An 18879-nucleotide genomic window follows, 5' to 3' on the forward strand; every position below is an offset into this window, starting at 1 on the left:
TGTGCCTGGCTCTTAGCGTGTCTTGCCCAGCATCAGCTTCACACCAGTCCTTTGAGGAATGCGTTGTCCCACTCTATAGACTGGGAAACTGAGGCTCACAGAGAGCAGGAAGATGGATGACCATTTGTCTGACCTTCATGGTGCTGTGCAGCTGTTGTGAGAGCCCTTTCCTATTCCCCTTGTCTTCTAGACTATTCTTTTCATATTGTCTTAGTTAGGGTGTTACTGCTGTGACCAGACACCATGACCAAGGCAAGTCTTACACGGACAGCATTTAATTGGGGCTGGCTTACAGTTCAGAGGTTCAGTCCATTAGCATCAAGGTGGGGGCACAGCAGCATCCAGGCAGGCATGGTGCAGGAGGAGCTGAGGATTCTATGTCTTCATCAGAAGGCTGCTAGCAGAATACTGGCTTCCATGCAGCTAGGATGGAGGTTTTAGAGCTTACACACACAGTGACACACACGCCTACTCCAACAAGGCCACACCTCCTAATAGTGCCACTCTGGGCCGAGCATATACAAACCATCACACATACACTCTACAGAGTTTAGGAGGGAATACTATGAACCAGAAAGAACCCTCCACTGTTGTGGCTGCTTTGCGGCTGGTCAGGTCCTTCTGATCCACGAGCTGTTAAAATGAACAGGTTTAGAAATAAGAGGCTTGGATTTGTTCCTCTCCTGCTGGAGTGTCCCATTGTTCAGCGCTGTTGCTATATGGGATCCAAGAAATGCTCCAGAATCCATTGTAGAGATAGGAGAACTGAGGCTCGGAAGAGAGGGCACAGAATCAGTGATAGAGTTGAGGTGTGGACCCCGTCCTACATCCAGATATACTGGGCAGGAGCGGAGCCTGCCACCTTGCCTCCCCTCTGCCCTAGTCACTGCCAGGGGCTCACAGGGAGGGTAGGCTTGGCTGCACTTCTTTCAGCAAACCTTGCACCCATGCTGGCACGTGGCCAGCCTTCTCTCCCCTCCCCCACCAAGTCCCAGACAGCCTGCTGCCAATCAAGGGCACTGTGGGTGCTGGTTTCTCCCTCCGCTCTATCTTTCTCGGTTCCTTGGGGATACTATTGCTCCTAGATCCTCCATTGTTTGGGAACTATGGAAAGGCCACTGCAAAAGACCTGGTTCGATGTTCAACAGGAGGAGGAGCAGAAGCCATGCGTACCAGGGCGGGGCCTTGTCAGGTACCTCTCTACAGGCTTACTGCATGGAAACATGCCTTCCCCTAAGCCAGGCAGTCTCCTGGGTGCTGGGACCCTTGGGGACTTCACCACAGCTGTGCCTCTGGAAAACTGTCTACTGAGAACCCGTGATGTACCAGAACTGAAGGAGTCTGCAGCCAAGTGCTGGAGAACTGACCGGGTGAATCCAGGGTCATCAGGTTTCCACCCCTGTCTTCTCATTACCCAATATGCATAGAAATCAAGTTACAGGTGGGTGCCAGAGCCCAGGCGCTTAGCCCCTTTATCCCTGCCCTGTGGATTCCTTGGGTTGGGGCCCCTGGGGAGGCAGAACCTTGGTTCTGCTTTTGTGGTGATAGCCTTATTATTCAGGTGGTCTAGGTGTTGTGGTAGCCAGTGGGAGCCCACCTCCCTCCCTGGCTTGTGACCTTCACAGCTCTTGAGCCTCCCTGTCTTTATCTGTGCACTGGGATGATGGTCTGTTCCTAAGCAACAAGCATCCGGTCCAGTCAGATCCTTGCCCATGTGACCTAATGTAGTTCCCACCCTGTCCCTGCTTCCTGCCAGTGACCTTGAAGATTGCTTGTAGTTCAGTTAAGAAACCTGTTGCCCTGACCAGGTATGGCGGCACACTCCTCTTAATCCCTGCACTTGGGAGGCAGAGGCAAGTGCATCTCGTGAGTTTGAGGCCGGCCTGGTCTCTGCAGCAGTTTGTAGGCCAGCTGGGGTATGTCATGAGACTTTGTCTAAGACTGTAGGGGCTGCCCTGCCCTTCTACACACTGCTCACTGTACAGCTTAACTTAGCAAGTCCCTTCCCTTTTCTGGGTACATCAGCGTTTGTCCCTGTCTGTGGATTCAGCCCCACTTAGTGCTGGTGTCTGTTCTCTGGGTATGTGAACTGCACTTGCCCAGCAGAGGTCTGGTTTGTCATACCTGCCCTATCTGATCTAATCACACAGGACTGTTCTAGCACGAGGAACTGGATCTGAGGGGCTGGATGTATGTTTGTTTAAATCCACCCCTGATGGTCAGGGGTGTGCTCACCTAGGCAGCCTTTCCTTGAAGAAAGGAGGTGCTTTCCAGAACAACCATGCTCTGGGACCCTTGCCCACAAGCAGAACAGCCCTGGTACTGTGAGCACTGCTGCCCAGGAAAGAACCACCTTTGCTCTCCTGTGTGCAGTGTGTGGTTTCTCACATCCTCGGGCTAGGAGCTGACATTGGAACCCCAGCTATGCTGCTTCTCAGCCTCTGGCCATTTTCATGTTGGCCTTGGATCCTTCTGTGAGACGAGTCTATGGGATAGGTGTGCTTGGGGAGGCCTGTCTACCCCCTGAGACGGGCCCTCTGTACCTGGGGCTGGGCTCTAGAGAGAGAGAGCCAGGTCCGGCTGCACAGGCTCACAGCCCTGCTCGTTCTGACGACCTTGCTGCTTTCAGGATGGCACAAAAGGGCCTTGGGTACCCAGAGGCAACCTATAGGGTGGTCACTATCATCAAGGGCCAATAGCTGCACATGACTCTTAAGACAACCTAGTATTCCCCAGGGAGCAAGGACATCAGTAGACGGTAAAGCCAGGCAGGTACGAGGTGTTGTGACAAGGCCACTGGCCAACAGGTCCCTCTTGGAGTTCTGTTTTTTCATCCTCCAGCAGCGCTATGGTACAAGCACACTTCCTGATCAGAGGGCTTAGAATACCAGTTGTGGAGATGACATTGAGGACTTATGTAAGTGAGGAAGCAGCCCCAGTAGAGACTCACAGTGGACATAACCCTGGTATATTTGGCCACCGACAATGGAGCCAGTGACTTGCTTGATCTGGCCACACTGCCCCCTCCAGCTCCCTGTGTCTTTGGTGACCCAAGTCAGTGTCTATGTGTCATCCTCAGTCACATTCACCTGTATTGTGACTTCCCCAGCATGGTCGACATCCACCCTTGAAGCTAGTCAGAGCTAGCGTACAAATGGCCTTATTGTTGTTCACAGCGGCTTGCTGTGGTTGTCTCTCTTGCCACCATTAGCATGACGACATGTACTAGCCAGCCTTCTGCCTACCACTGGGCCTGGCTGTGCAGGGTCTCCAGCCACGCAGGCAAAGGTTGAGCCTCTGGCGTTGGTGAGAAAATACCAAAAGCTGGTGCCCTCTGCTTTCTCTAGGCCTGGGAGAAGGGATGACGGGTAAGGAGCAGTCTCAATAGGATTCTTTAAGTACTTTCGGCAGCGGAGGGCTCTCTGGGTTTTAGCATGGTTTGGTTCTGGGGATGGGATGAGTCTACTGGGGCAGTAGAGGTATGGTGAGTCCTACTGGGGACAGAGGTTAGACACCATTCCTGTGGGGCCTGGGATAGGTTGTACACCCAGTCCCACTTCTTCTTATACACAGGGGCAAGTGGCTCCTTAGAGCCCTCACAGGATAAGCTTTGGGTTTTTAAGTCCCCAGAGATGGATTGCCCTGTTTCTATTGTGCCTCCAACTCCAGCCTGAGTATTAGATGCCTTCCTCAGCCTGCAGGCTTTGTCCTGTGTGGACCCTCTCACGTCTTGAGCTCCGTCCCTGCAGGACCTCCCAGCCTGGCAGATACACTAAAGGTGTTAGAGCTTACAGGTTAGAAGTGCCCTGGGCCTCACATGAGGGAAGGGACCAGAGAGAGATTTGAAGGACCATAGGCCTTAAAGGGTGGGCAGTAGTGGGGGAACAGGCACAAAGCATGCTTAGAAGAACAAACCCCACAATGAGCCGTGCCCAGGAGTGACACCTCCCGGGTCACCTGACTAAGGGGTGGGACTTTATCTCAGAGAACTGAGGAGTCTCTGCAGGGTGTGCACTGGTACAGAGACGATCTCTGAACCTCATTCTGAAATCATCAGTGAACTAGAGACACAAGTATTGCCAAAGGGAAAGGCCATAGCTCTGGGCTCCCTGTGTCATCTGAGTCGGCCCTGGTTGGGCTCTGGTAGGGGACCTGCTGTGAAAGGGTTGGAGGAAGCATGAGGACACCCTGGGCTTAGAGCTCAACCAGAGGTGTGTCACCCATGGTCGCATCCTTAAGACTCGGAGGGGGCGGGCATAGCACTGGGCGGCAAACTCGAAGGTCTTGTTCAGTTCCCACACCGCAGACAAATGAGAGGAAGGTTTGGTCACTACACCTGCTTCCAGCTTTGTGGCCTACAGTAGGGGTGGACAGTTTATGAAGAAGGGCCTCCACTTGCTTAGGGACATCCCTTTGCCTTGCCTGGAGCAGTGGATTGTGCCAACTGTTAGATGCCCAGCTTCAACCAGTAGATCCCCCCTGGGCTGTAGAGGAGGGTTGGTGGCTGTTGTGGGCCAGGAAGAGCCTAGGAGATGTATTTCAGTTAGGGGTAATTTTTTTCTTCTCTTCCCTCATTGATTTGTACGGTGAAGGAGAGAGTTTTCAAACAGTAGGCATGTCTGAGACCAGCCAGGCGAGCGAGTGATTAATCTTAGTTTGTTGCTGCTGACAGCCAGGAGCAAGAAATAATAAATGTTTGCGAGGAAGGAAGGGAGGGGGTGAGGCCCCGCATCCAACAGTGGGGAGCACAGATTTCACTGCCTCCTGTGGAGCCGACACCAGAGGTGTGGGACCTACCTAGTTTGTGCAGACCCCGGGCTTCAGTCCTCTGGGCCCCAAATCCAGGCGTTAGAAGTTTTCACTGTTCAGCAGGGCTCCCCAGCAGCTGATGAACTCCCTTCATAGTCCCCTAGAGTAACTTCATCTCGGCTTTCCATCTCCGGTCCCTAACAGGTCTCTGAGCGTGTGATGAGCCCTAGTAAGGGCAAACCTTCCAAGGAAGGCAGTTTGTGTGCAATGTCCAACTCAAGCACAGTGATTGCTTCCTAGTGTCCCCTGCCCTCAGCATTCTGCCTGCCACCTTCCAGCCCCAGAGCCTGTATGTCAACAGTGAACAACAGGTTCAAATCCTGCACTACCCCTGGGTAGATGGCCGCAGCGGTCCTAGCTCTTTGGGAAGAGAGTCAGACAGACCAAGGTTTGAGTTCCCCAGCGAAGCAGGTGGGAAGTGTTTAGCATTAAATGGGTCTGGGTTCCTGAAATCGCATCATGAGGTGGGACACTGGGGACACTAGGGAGGGGTGGGTACTTAAAGTATAGCTCTCCCCTCTGTCACTGCCACCAGAAAGCTTTCATTCTTGCAGCTAGCAGAGGTCATGTGACACCAAACCTCGAGTGAAACTCAGATTTTAATGCAGCCCGGCATCCTTTCTGCCCTGTGGGTTCCATCTGAGCAGAAGGCACCCCCTTCCTTACCACCAGGACTGCTCCAGATGTTTCTGGCAGGACTTAGGTCAGCGTCTTCCGGAAGCTTTTTCTGGGCAGTTGTGACATGTCAAAAGCCTGAAGACATAAAGGGTCTAGCACTTAAGGTAGGGCCTGAAAACAGGGCTCCTCTGTCTGGCTCTTAACCCATGGGGGGTTTTGGCTTCATTCTGAGTCCAGTCCTAATCACCAGTGGGGAAATGCAACCTCCCTTGTTCCCTATGGTGGAGGAAGCCACGCTTCGCTAGGAACCTGTTCTGCTAGGCTGTGTAACTAGGGGCAGGCAAGGCATTCTGCCTGACCCCGGCTCTGTTCTACACACACACACACACACACACACACACACACACACACACACACGTGTGCACTCTGCTGATTCTGCCTCGAACTCTCAGTCTCCACGGTCTGTACCAGGAGGTGATGACTGTCTCCTCCCAGCCGGCCATCCTTCCTTTGTTCCTCCCAGGTCCTCTCCAGCATCTGACCCACCCTGATTACATTTCCAACAGGCTTTTAATTATCTCCTATCAGCCTGCTTCATCTGCCTGTGTGGCTCAGCCACCAGGGGAGGCGTTCCTACCGCCCATTCGTCACCAAGAAGAGCCCATGGCCTGGACACTTCCCTTTGGAGGCGCTGGCTGATCTCTTCAAACCAGAACATCTCTTTCTAATCACCCTCATACCAGTTTGTTAACATAATGTATTTAATGAAATTTTGCCAGAGCCATCCAGGAAATGGTTGCTTGGGGCCTTCAGGGAGATCCCATAGGATGCTAGCTAGCTGCAGAGCCTGTCTGCCTTGGAGCCAGAAGATCAGGCACCCCTCCCCCTAGCAGCTTCCCACCTTTGTGCTCTGAGTCCTCGCATAAGGACATATGCACTCACCTGTGACATGGAGAGGCTGCACAGATGCATGGGGTCACGGCAGCCTGGGTACTGAGCTCAGCAAGGGGTGTATGGTGGAGGGATTTGTTTCTCTCACACTGTGGTAATCGATTCAGAGCTCCCACAGCAAACCCCATCAGCCCGAACTCAAGGCATCTGGTGGATCTCAAAGCCACAGTTGCTTACAGTCAGACCCCAGGTTATAGACAGCGTTTAACTGTTCCCTGGGCCCCTGTCAGTCAGAGCAGAGTCGGGAGATGCGTAGACTCTGCCAGCAGCTTGCCATGGTCCTGTCCCACCTCCCAACTCTGCAAGGTTACGGCCCTTCCGAGCCTCACCAGCGCTGTGTTTCCTTCTCCTGTTTTCCTCATAAACGTTCTTAGTGTTTGAGGCAGATTTATAAAATCACACAGGAGGTTTTACGGCCCTCGTCTTTGCTGCCATGGCTCCATTCAGCTTTGTGTGTGAGTGAGGTGGGGTCCCTGGCATGCACGTCTGGCGCTTCCCCTCAAACTTCCTCATGTCCAGGTAGGGCCCCCCAGTGAGCAGTCCTCTCCCCCTGCCTCCCCAAAAAAGCATTTGCCGCTTTTAATAAGCCTGTGCTTGTTTCCCCAATTTCTTTCTAAGATGACTTCACCCTAGAGGACTAGCAGAGTCAGTTGGGTTTGGCGAAGCTGACTTATTAAAAATGCCTCTAATAGGGTATGTTTTCTTCTCCACCCCTTTTGAAAGTTTTCCTTTTGAAAATCCTCGTGTGGCTGATGGCCTCCAAGTGTGGGGTTTGTGCTACATTCTCAGCCCAGATGCTTGGGGTAGAGGTGCAAATGAACAGGCAGAAGAGGGGGGATTCTGGTGGGGCATTAGGGGGCTTTCTGCAGGTGGACGGAGCCTTGTGGGATGGATGGTGGAGAGCAGCTGTGGTGGGAGAGTGCGGTGGAGGCCGCCCACATCTCCAAGTAATACTGACTCCAGTGACCTCCCTCTCCAGCTCAGTGCGAGTGCACACTCGCACACACGCACACACGGTCTCTCTCTCACACTCACACACACACAAATTTTTTTTTCATAGCATTCCAATGCAGCTGGGGAACAAGTGTTCAAAACATGCACCTGTGGGAGAGACAAATTTCAGACTCGAACCATAACAGATTTGAAAGGAAAAAAATATGCAGTTGGTGCTCCCGCCCAGTGGTAGCCGTTTCCCGCATCACCCCCACGTTGCCTTTCCTGTCAGCGGCTCAGGAAAGTCGGGTTATTCAGCTGCAGCTGTGCCGGCCGCCAGCGCTCAGGGCCCTGCATCCTTTGCACACTCACCACATCTCAGCTTGCCAAAGAGCAAACGATGTGCTAGACACAGCCTCCCATGAAGTGACGTGCCTGCCGTGTTCCTCGGAGCCTTGTGCAGTGCCTGGTCGCTGGAGTTGGGAATCAACCCGAACAGGCCGTGTCCAGTGTCCTCTGAGGGAGGTGGAATGGTGCCAGCGACCGTGATTACAAGCTTGATGGTGCATGAGTTCTGACTGACACTCAAACCTGGAGTTGATCTGAGCTTCTAGCGTGTTCTACCTCCACAGAGCAGCAGACCCCTTCTGAGTTCCGATTTTCAGGCTGTGGGGGTAATCTTTTCTGTCCTGAACGGTTCCAAACCCAAAACACCATCCAGGCTTGACTCTGTGGGGTTGGCAGTTTTAACAGGCAGCCAGTCGGTTCTGACGGTGAGCAACTGTAACTAATTACTTGCAGCCAGGCTGGGGGAAAAGAAACATAATTAATGTGGCCAAACCCTGGCCAAATAATAAAATGGAGGCTTTGTTGTGTATCAAGGCAGAAATCAATTCCATTAGGGAGCAGAGAGCTAGGGATTTAATTTTGAGAAAGTTCTCTACCTTGTGGAAAGAGGTTGTCAGATAGCTGCCAGAATGAATGTCCAACATGAGCAGTTTTACCCTCCAAAGCCAAGAAAACTGAGAAGGGACTGTAGCCTTCTGGAGTAGTTTGTCAATCTTTTGAGTGTGGCCTAAGCTGTGGCTTTTGCTTGTTAGCAGTCTTTAACATACGTCCTTCAGTTTGGGTTGGGAGGCGAGAAATCTCGGCACCTAGTGGCTGTGGGGGTCAGTAGAATCCTGTCCTGTGAGACTGAGGAGAGAGATGCCCTCAGGAGGTCAGCAGGCACCCACCATTAATGATGGAGTCAGGACCAGGGGCCTAACTGGGCAAGCCCACCAGGGACACCAGGCAAGCCAACTGGGTTGTAAACATGGAGTGACTTCTGTGAGGGGAGGCCATTGTGCCCTCTAAGGACAGCTGGAGAGGAGTCCGCTCCTGTGCTTCTTCCCAGGTAGGTAGAATGCCCAAGGCCTGCTAGAACCAGAGCCTGGAGCTGCCTCCAGTGGGTGTAAAAGGATGTTTCAGCTTAAAGTGGGGATAGACGTCCCATTGCAAAGCTGAGAAACACACTAAAGGCAGATCCTGGCCCAAAGAGGCCCAGAGCTGCAAGCCTGGGAAATGTCTTCAGGGTCCCACCCTAAGAAATGCTCCTGGGACTATGTGTTTGATCATACATTTGGGCTTTTTAAAATATATATTTTTTAAGATTTTTTTTTTTAATTTTGTGTGAGTACAGTGTTGTTCTCTTCAGACACACCAGAAGAGGGCATCAGATCTCATTACAGATGGTTGTGAGCCGCCATGTGGTTGCTGGGATTTGAACTCAGGATCTCTGGAAGAACAGTCAGTGCTCTTAACTGCTGAGCCATCTCTTCAACCCTTATTTATTTATTTATTTGTTTGTTTGTTTGTTTGTTTGTTTGTTTTATGTATGTGAGTATACTGTAGTTGTCTTCAGACACACCAGAAGAGGGCATCGGATCCCATTATAGATGGTTGTGAGCCACCATGTGGTTGTTGGGATTTGAACTCAGGACCTCTGGAAGAGCAGTCGGCATTCTTAACCACTGAGCCATCTCTCCAGCCCCCATACATTTGTGTATGTAGGACCTCCTGTAGGAGACATCTCGTCTCCTGTCTCATTGTATAGATTGGGAAACAGGTATGAGAGAACAGAGCAGGCCAGGACCATGAACTCTCAACACTGGGCTCAGAGGGACTGCTGTCTGCTTCCTGAAGACAGCTGGGATTTTTTCCCTCTGGGGGTCACTGTTGTTCATGTGTCTGTTCTATTGTCAGTCTACCATGTGCCTTTGAACTTCCTGGTGGCTTTGAGGGCTGCCAAGCCCAACCTGACCCGACTCCAGACAGTGTGGGAAAGTGGCTGCTCCCTCCCCTACTTTGCTGCTTACTTGGTCTCACAGGGCTAGGTCACAGGTCATAAGTCATAGGTCATTACCACTGGGCAGATGACGGTTTTAGTGGAGAGATTCAGCTCCTGCCACTGTCTTCAACTCTTTGATGGCTTCGATCCCAGAAGCTCTGAATACAGCAGTACTCCAGAAAACACTCAGCACCTACTAGAGGTCATGTTTACTGATAACTGTATTAATTAATTATGATTTTGGCTTTTAGAAACAGGATCTCAGGTGGCCTGGGTAGCCCAGGTAGCCTCAAGCTCTTGATCTTCCTGCCTCCCAACTGTTGGGATCCAGGATTTCCCAGCATTCCCTACTTCCCCTCCTCCCGTTCCCACGTGGATCCCTCACACCGAAGCGGAAGATTTTGTTTTTGCAGCGTAGGGTGTGCCCGCTGAACCTTGGACCTCAAGCATGCTGGGCAGATGCCCCACTCTGAACTATACCCTTCTGGTTTATTTTCAAGCAGGCTCTTGAAGTGAAGAGTGGCCCAGGCTGTCCTTGAGTTTGCAGTTCTGTCCTACCTACCAAACATCTACAATTCCAGGTCTGCACCACCCTGTGCCTTCCCAGTGTCATCAAACAGGACTGGATGAGGGGAAGTGTTTCTCGGGCCCATAAACACCCTGCCAGTATCACCTGCTCTGCCCAGTGATGCTTAGCAACAGAGCTGGGGCCAGCACCCAGCGTAACCGGGAAGGCTGTAGCCAGAGGGTAGTTTGGCCATTGTGGGTTTGAGGTTGCCAATTTGTCCATGAACAATAGACCAGACAGGCTTGGGGTACGTGCTGGTTCTGGGCCCATATAGACTGGAGCCAGCAGACAGACCAGACGGACAGCAGTTGTGTGGCAGTTTCTGCCCAGCAGGGGAAGTGAGGCCCATATTGGGGACCCAGCCCTGGGTCCTGCATTTGCACCAGAAGAGAGCCCGCCTGCCCTTCTTTGCCAGCCCAGACCTCTAGAGCTCAGGACAGCCTTTACAACAGGCAATGAGAATCTCTTTGCTCACGTGAGAGTAAACAGAGTATTCCTCAGAGGGGCAGCATGGGTCTCAGACGCAGGGCTGGCTGGCCTTGTGACCTGGGTTGTGTCTGTTCTTGTCTCTCATGTATATAGGTCTCAGACCCAGAAATGTTCCCCCTCCTGTGAAATATCATCCCTGAAATTTGGTAATGGAAATAGGAGGGACAGGTGCCAGGATTGGTTCTTGAGAGTAGCCTAGAAGCCTTGGGAAGCAAGCTGTTTGGCAGGTCCTCTGTCATGTCTTGAGCCTTTACCAAGGAGCCAGATGGGAGGCCAGCTAGGTGTGACCCCTGTATGGGTGACTAAAGAGTGTGGCTTTACCCTGACACTATCAACGTCATAGACTAAGGGGTTGTTTTGTGTGACTAGAATCCTTGGCTCCTCACTAGATGCTAAGCGCTGGACTCTCCAGACATTGTCGGATCCTTCTCAGGGGAAGGTACGGGCGTAGTCGAGAGCCTCAATCTCCCAGGAACACTGTGGGCTGGGAGAGACCTGTCCTTTTGTCCTGAATGGATTCTGTCCGTCCTGTTTGGCCTATCTAGGCTTAGGTTGTGTCTGTCTCTCCAAGCCCAGAGAGCCACAATGCTTGACAGAGTTGTCCCCATGCTCCCCTGCCCAACCTGTGTAGCGGCGTCTGGCCTGAGAGCATCAGTGCAAAGTGGACACATAACGGTTTTTTGGAAAGTTTGACTGGGGCAAACACGTGAAGGGACATTTCGTTAAAGTAGACATGGGTGTGAAAAGCTCAGGCAGACCCTGACGTCTCAGTGAAGCAGACACAGGAGAGAAGATGTTCTGCTAAAGCAAGCATGTGCAAGGACACAAGACAAAAGGTTCTTTGCTAATGACACATGTATTATTTGGTCCACCTTGCATTGGGTACCTGAGTTAAATTTATCGGGACACCACAGAGAGAAACGCACCAAAGAACTTCAGGTGGTGGGCTGCAGTTTGTCGCTGATTCCGAGGACTCAGGCTGATTGGACGCACGAGCTGAGGCCGGGCACGTGGAGGGCACGTGGTGTTTGGCGGGTATAAATAGGGCTCCAGGAGCGGCAGAGCTCAGTGGCTGGTACAGCTTCTGTGCGACGCCCGTGGGTCTCCAGTCTTCTCCAATCTTCGCTCCCCTTTGAGAGGCGCTGCCAAGAACTTCTCCTGGCGTCCCTGCTGACTCGAGCCAAGGCTGGGGCCCGGCTGTCTCTGTTAGGTTGTGGCACCACTGTTGCTAACCCAGCTCTACCGGACTGCACTGCTGGTGTGTCTGTGAAGTGTTTGTGAGTGAGCTGGCAGTTTCCAAACAACACACACGGGAGTTGTCCAGAATTGCTCCAAAGAACCTTCTACACAGGTCCCCCCCCCCCCCCCCCCCCCGTCCCCTCGTATCCTTTCTTTCCCACTGCCTCTGATGGATAGTGAGCTACAAGGGAGGTTAAAGCATTTAAGAACCATCATTAAAAATGGGATTTGGAAAAATTAAAATTCCATCAGTGGAAGGATCGCCACCTTTTGCAGAGGGGACCTTGAAGCCTGAGGACAGAGGAAGGCCATCCTGTGGCCTTGGCAGGTGGCCCTCCTGCAGGGTCATGTGTTTCCCCCTTGAATCAGGATAGATGGAGACATTGCCCTGAAGGAGAAACACCACCAAAGCATGTCCACCACCGTGTACATATGTCAGCCAATGAGAGACTCCTTCTGCCTGAGTCTTGTCATTAACAGCTTGTAGGACGACACTTCATACAAGCGTTTTCCCTAAGAAAACGCCCTTTGTGGCCTCATTTTGCCGTACCTCCTGTTGGTCTGTGAGAGCAAGCCTTTACTCTGTGTCCACCTGCCCATTTGTCTCTGAAGATGGCTCTGAGTCGATACATCATGATTTACAGAAAGCCTTCACCCTGGGCTGTCACTCGGAACTTGAGGAACACCAGGCGCCTCCGTGAGCCTGATCCCTACTGGTGTCTACTGAGTGTAATTATTTGTCTATAAATCAAGCTGTTCGGCTCAGCAGGGCTTACGTTTAGACATTGTTCATCACGTGGACAAGCTTTGGTTTATCACTGTGAGGGCTCCTTGGAGGTTGTAGGGTGCAGACGTTCACCCTGAGACTCTGTCAACCTGTTGTGCCTTTTTGGATTCTTAGGACATTTCTGCTGGAAGGGGCCTTGGGCCCCTGACTGTGTACTTTGAGAGCACAGTCTACAGTGGAGGAGATTGTTCTGTCCGCAACACTTGGGGAGCTCCAGGGTCCTTGCCCTGTGACCCAGCAAATGGCTTCTCCCTCACTCCGATACCTGCCTTTCACATCTGTGCAGTCTGTGTCTACTGCCGGTCCCCTGCAATCGTGATAGATGGACAGCAGTCCCGATCTTCCCAGGCTCTCCTAAACCGTGGGACCTTATCTGCCGAATGCTGTCCAAGTATCTTGTCACAGAGGCCACTTTAGTCTAAGGTCACAGCAGAGAGAACTCCCTCCTTCAGTCTCACTTAGGCAGGTAGCTTGAGCTGACTAGGGAGGCCCATCTCTTGATTGCTATGAGCGTATATAAAGCCCTACGGGGCAGCCACACTGGTGATCCTGCTGACGTGAGGAAGATTTCCCCGGAAGGATGCCGTCCTAGCAGGATGCTCCTCAAGGTGGAGACATCTGGGTTTATCCCCGTAGGATCCAAGCACTTGGAGAGGCAGAGAGGATCATGAGTTCAAAGCCAGCCTGGGCTACATAGCAAGCCCTTGCTGGAGAGGTGAGAGAGGAACAGAGGTCTGAGTCATAAAGCAGACTGCTGTTAGAGGCAAGATGGCCTCTCATCAAGCCAGCACAAATGTCCCTGTCTGTCAGGGGCAGGTGGTATGTCCTGCATGCTGAACCTATGTCCTCTCGGGCTTTGAAGCATAGTCCTTGCTCTGCTGTCCAGGCAGGGATCTGCGTCCTCTACCTCCCTCCGTTGTCGAGTTCATTTAAAATGCATGGCCTTGTTCCTTTTGTTTCTTAATAATCCCCCCCCCCCCAATCTGGGTTCTGTGGTCAGAATCACGTGTTTAAAAACAGCCTAAGAAGAAATGCAGCCCCTTGGGACCCAAGGATAGGAGTGCTGTGGCTGAGGCTTAACCTAGGCCCTTTAGGAAGATAGGAGCAAAAGCTGGTGTTATATTTGTGGTTCATGCATGGCAGTCCACGCAGGGGGCTAGCTCAGGGATCCCACACATGAATTCCGAACTCCAAGGAAGGAGTCTGACCTGCTGTAGAAAACCCCATGGTTTGAAAGACATGGGTCTTTATACCCAGACTGCAGGATTGTTCCTCTCAGGGGTCCCTCCTCCCCTCAGGAGCCTTTCTGGGCTCCCTCTCCAGCTTACCCTTGAGAGCTTACAGCTGGGGAGGAGTCAGAGGACCTCAATTCCCTGCTGTAGGCAGACCCTGTCTAGGCAGCCTCTGGGAAAAGATGGCAAGCCGGGAGTACCCTGGACACAGGCTAGGCAGGTGCTGTGAGCCCGGAGCTGGGAGTATGTTCATCTAGGAGGCATCACAGTGAGCAGATAGGTCACCAGCCTTGGAGTCTCACAATGCAGGGGAGTTCCCTCTCTTGGGAAACTGATCAGAGAAGATGAGGTCAGCAGCAGTAGCCTGAGGAAGGGCTGAAAAGGGCGCTTAGGCTGCTGAGTCCAAGAGACACAGGTTTGAAGACACCTAATGCCAACACTTGAAAGGTGGCAGGAGCTGAAGGTCATCCTTGACTATACAGCAGGTATGAGGCCAGCCTAGGCTATGTCCCTGGAGGAAGAGAGAAAGGGAGGGTTCAGGCCCAAATCCTGGCCCCATTTTTCCCCATGAAATAAGGTACATGGTTTTCTGAGCCTCAGTTTCCCCATCTGCAAGTGATATTGATCATGTCAGCTTAGCTCTGCCTGGTGGGGTTTAAATGTTAGCATTCTGAATTCTGATTGCCATGGGGACCATGGGTGGTCCAGAGCTGAAGGATATGAGCCATCGCTCAAGCAAGCGCCTCCTCAACACCTTTCCAGTCAAGGCAAAGCAGAAACTCCCCGTGTGCGGGTTCCTGGTCTCTCTATGCTCGTCCCAGAGGGCTATTTCCTCCTCCATCCCACATAAATATTATATGCTAGTGTTTTTAAGTCATTTCATCATGAAAAGAAACGATTTAACATAACTATTACCCAAGATTCTTCATGAAATATGCATCAAGCAATTAGGTCTAAAAGCGAGAGGTGAGGCCTCGCACCCTAGCTCAGCAGCGGGCAGCTGTGGGCTGAGTGATGTTTTATTAAAGCTCATGATTAGGAGGCGAGGTGGGGCCTGTTATTAGGCCAGCACACACCAGGCGTGCTTGCTGATCCAGGGGGCAGTGACAAGGAGGTGCTTTTTGTGATGGTAATGAGCGCTCTAAGTGCCCTGACAGCCCCAGCACCCTGCCTCCCTGGGCCTTACAAGACTCATTAGACAGGTCACCCGCCAGAGACACCCCTAATTGTGACTTTGCTCTCACAAAATGTCCTATCAAAGGAGATGGAGCCAACAAAGAAACCGTTGGCAGGAGCCTATCAGGGCTCCCTGGGATAGGTACTGACCCAGAACCACCGTGGCATCCTTGCTGCTACGCCACGCCTTGAGGAACATAAGAGCAGGCTCTGCCTAGGCCCACCCACCTGGCCCTGAACATAGCACAGAGCGCTGGTAGCATCTGCAGCGCCTTTGCTGGGTGCCTCTGACCTGTTTCCTCCAGTGTATCAGAGGTGAAGATACAGCAGCAGCCACAGGCTATTTCTCACTACAAAACCATCTCATTAGGAGCAGCCACGCCTCCCTGTGCAGACCCTTGTCTGATGCATCTGTCTCTGAATACCTTCCCTCCTATTCTAGCTTGATTTCAGTTGCTGCAGTAATATCCCGCCCAGGCTGGGTATTTTGGCACACACCTTTGATCCCACCACTAGGAAGGCAAAAAACAGGCAGATCTCTGTGAGTTCAAGATCACCCTGACTACCTCTTGGGATGGGTTACCATTCTGTCTTCATGGCTAGGGCTTCACTGGTCGGAACAGGTCATTCCTGGGACAGTTTGTGTCTGGCCTTCCACCTGGTGATGACGTGCTTGGTCGGGTGTGGAGGCTCTGCATACAGAGGTGTATCTGGCATCTTAGTGCCCCTGCTCCCTGCCTGGCTTCATGTGGAGCACTGCTGCTCAGAAGACTGTTCTAGGAGAGGATTAGACCTTGCTACTGATTGTTGTGGCAACTTCCAGTCCCCTGTGTCCATAGAAAGTATAGGTGGCGATTCCCCTGCCCACTGCTTAGGAATAGAGTCACACCCTCCTTTGCCTGTGGCTTAGATCCATTCCCACCTTTGCTGCCTACTGGGTGGCACAAAAGTTGAGTGTAGAACTCTCATAGTAACCCTTAACCTTGTGAGTGCCTTGCCCAGACCCCCTTGAGACATAATGGGAGGAGGGGCATCATAGTCACACCTGTATCCCCTGCTCAGCATCCCAGACAGGCTGAGCAAGCTTCCTGGACATCTTCTGGGGTCACATGCAGGTCCTTCTCAAGCTGAGTGGTATTTGTGGGCCCTGCATCATGCGGAGGGTGAGCTCTTGGCCTCACTGGGTTTTGTTTTCCGTGTGGCATGCAGGTGCCTGAGTAAGCGCTCCTCCCCCAACACAGGCGATTGTGGGGTGCAACGGTCCTTTGCTACAGAGCAGAGCTTGAACGGGCTCTGTGATTAGAATATCACAGCCTTAAAACTCTTGGTTTTTGGAAGGGACTGTTACACCCAGAGGACAGGTGAAATTTAAGACCCCCATTGGAACATAAACGCCAGGAAAGGAACTGGGGCTCAGGAAGACCACAGCTTCCCTAGGTATCCATGGCTGCTGAGCCCCTAGGGCTGTTCACACGTTACCAGGGATGGCCTCTGAGACGGTGGCACACTCTCACTCCGAAACCTGAGCTTTGGATAGGTCAACAAGAGGCAGCCTGTACAAAGGTAGGGTGGTGGGGGCATTCGTGAGCCAGAGAATGACTGGAGCTTGTCACCACAAATGGGAGCTGTGCCATGCTGACCCGGACACATCGGCTCCCAGCCATTGGGATCTGCCATTGCCTTTCCTTCAGGTTTCGCCAAAGGTGTTGTCCCTGGACAGATCTGGAACTGGGAAGAGTGGGCACAGAGACCTGGCCTGCTCTTCTTGCTTAGACTCTTGGGAAGCCGAGTGTGACAGTGGGGTTGGCGCGTGACACCTCAGCTTAGAACGTTGAGTGCCTGTAGAGTTGTCACATACACTGCAATCATGAAGGAAGGAACTCTCCCCTGGGGTTCCTGGAAGACTGCTGGCAAAGGGCACCTGCCTGAGGCATGCTTGGTGGAGAGCAAGCACAATTCTACCCACATTCCACTGACTGTAGCTTGTCAACTGTACCTAGGGAAGCTGGGAAATTCCTAGCTGGGCCGCCCTTTCCCCTCAGAGTTACCCTCTAAGAGAATATTGCCTGTCGTTGCTACCTACTACACTGGCCCAAGGCCACCTGTCAGTTTGGAGCATCTTGGAACCCTGCCATGTTTCGGGAAGAAGGGCTGGTTTTTACCACTACCACCACCCCTGAAATTCTCAGCAGCTTTTGTGTGGAAAGTGATTTACCCCAGTCACATACAAAAATGGACAGTGCTCCTACGTGTGGCTAGGACCCCTTGTCCTAGACCACTGGGAGACTTTTCACCCTTGCCCCAGTGGCCAGGGCTGCCCCTGGGGACTGCACATGCACACGGAAGCAGGAGCAAGTGCAAGCAGTGCCCCAACAGTGACAGTCCCTCTTTCTCCTTACACACTGCACATCCTCTGACCTCTGTGTTTTGTTCACAGGAGCAACCAGGGCTTCATGCACATGAAACTGGCCAAGACCAAAGAAAAGTACGTTCTGGGTCAGAACAGCCCCCCTTTCGACAGTGTCCCTGAAGTCATCCACTACTATACCACCAGGAAGCTTCCCATCAAAGGCGCGGAGCACTTGTCCCTCCTCTACCCGGTGGCTGTGCGGACTCTGTGAAAAGACCAGCCTCGCCCTGCTGACCAGCAGGGCCCCGACAACTCTGTGCTGCCAGCCCTGTCTGGTGTGTGTCGTGTGGACGGTACTAGCACACCACTGCATGTCTTAGAATGCTGTCGCCACTCACAGGGTTGGAGAAGGCCTGGATGAAGAGGGGCAGCCTGCTGCCACACCACCCCAGCCCCTACCCCACCCCCCTCGAGTTTCTGTGAATTAAAGTATTTGCAATCCAAAGAGATGCCTTCCAGGGTGAACAAAGGTGGAGCTGCTCGAGAGATGGGCGAGGCGCAGGTGGGCGGGGCGGAGTCCAGGCCTGTTTCTCTTTGTTCTCCAGTTGTCAGGAACTCACCTGTGTACGGGCAAGGTTTTCCCATTGGTGCTGGGAGCCACCCCCTCTGGTCTGTGTCTGTGTCACTGGGTGTGCATAGAGTGTACACAAGAGACCATGTCATAAGCCGGAGTAAGCCCCCATCTACTTTTAGATGTACACTCTGTAATCGTTAGATGTCAAGGAACCAATGTGCTGACAGAAAGGATGCAATTATTTATGAATATGATAGGGTGTGTAAATAAAATAGTCATTTAATATATATTATTAGCCGGGTTTGTTTTTAATTAAAAAATACATACATACACACACACACACACACACACACACAAACACACACACACATATATAAGCGTTCTCTGCAGAGGGAAATGCTGGCCTGCTGGCTTAACTCCCAAGCAAGATATGTTTCCTGGGCCTGTTGGCTGGTACAGCAGGCCTTGTGAAGGAGGGCAGAGAGCTCCACAGTCGGGCCTTGGCGACTTTCTGAGCTCTTGGGAGGTCACTGTGGAGGCAGGAGGAGCGGTGTGGCCACAGGAGTGAGTCAGCATGAGAATGCAGCCAGGCCTGTGTTCAGACTCCAGCCGTGAGCTCCCCCCCTACGCTCGGCAGCTAAGGGCAAATCTGAATTAACCCCTTAGGTGTGTAGTGCCCAGGAATCTACAAAGGGTTTTCTCCCCATTTTCAGTTGCACTTCCTTGAAAGGTGTCTAAGGTGGGGAGAGCGGAAGTAGCCTCCCAAGGTCACACGGCTGCTAATGCCACTGGCTCTGAATGGCCTCACCTCACCGGCACCTTGT

The 18879-nt window shown here is 52.4% G+C and overlaps 1 protein-coding gene across 1 annotated transcript in view; it reads left to right on the top strand.

Moving 5' to 3' along the window:
• SHB (SH2 domain containing adaptor protein B) overlaps positions 1–18322 on the top strand; it is a 99893-nt gene extending 81571 nt beyond the window's left edge. The window contains exon 6 of the mRNA XM_080940063.1: positions 17569–18322. Within this exon, the coding sequence (XP_080796189.1) occupies positions 17569–17752 (184 nt within the window). The 3' untranslated portion in view covers positions 17753–18322. The remainder of the gene's footprint in view (positions 1–17568) is intronic.
• Positions 18323–18879: the final 557 nt, after the last annotated feature.

Source organism: Micromys minutus (assembly GCF_963924665.1).
Source record: "Micromys minutus genome assembly, chromosome: 28".
Taxonomy (NCBI): domain Eukaryota; kingdom Metazoa; phylum Chordata; class Mammalia; order Rodentia; family Muridae; genus Micromys; species Micromys minutus.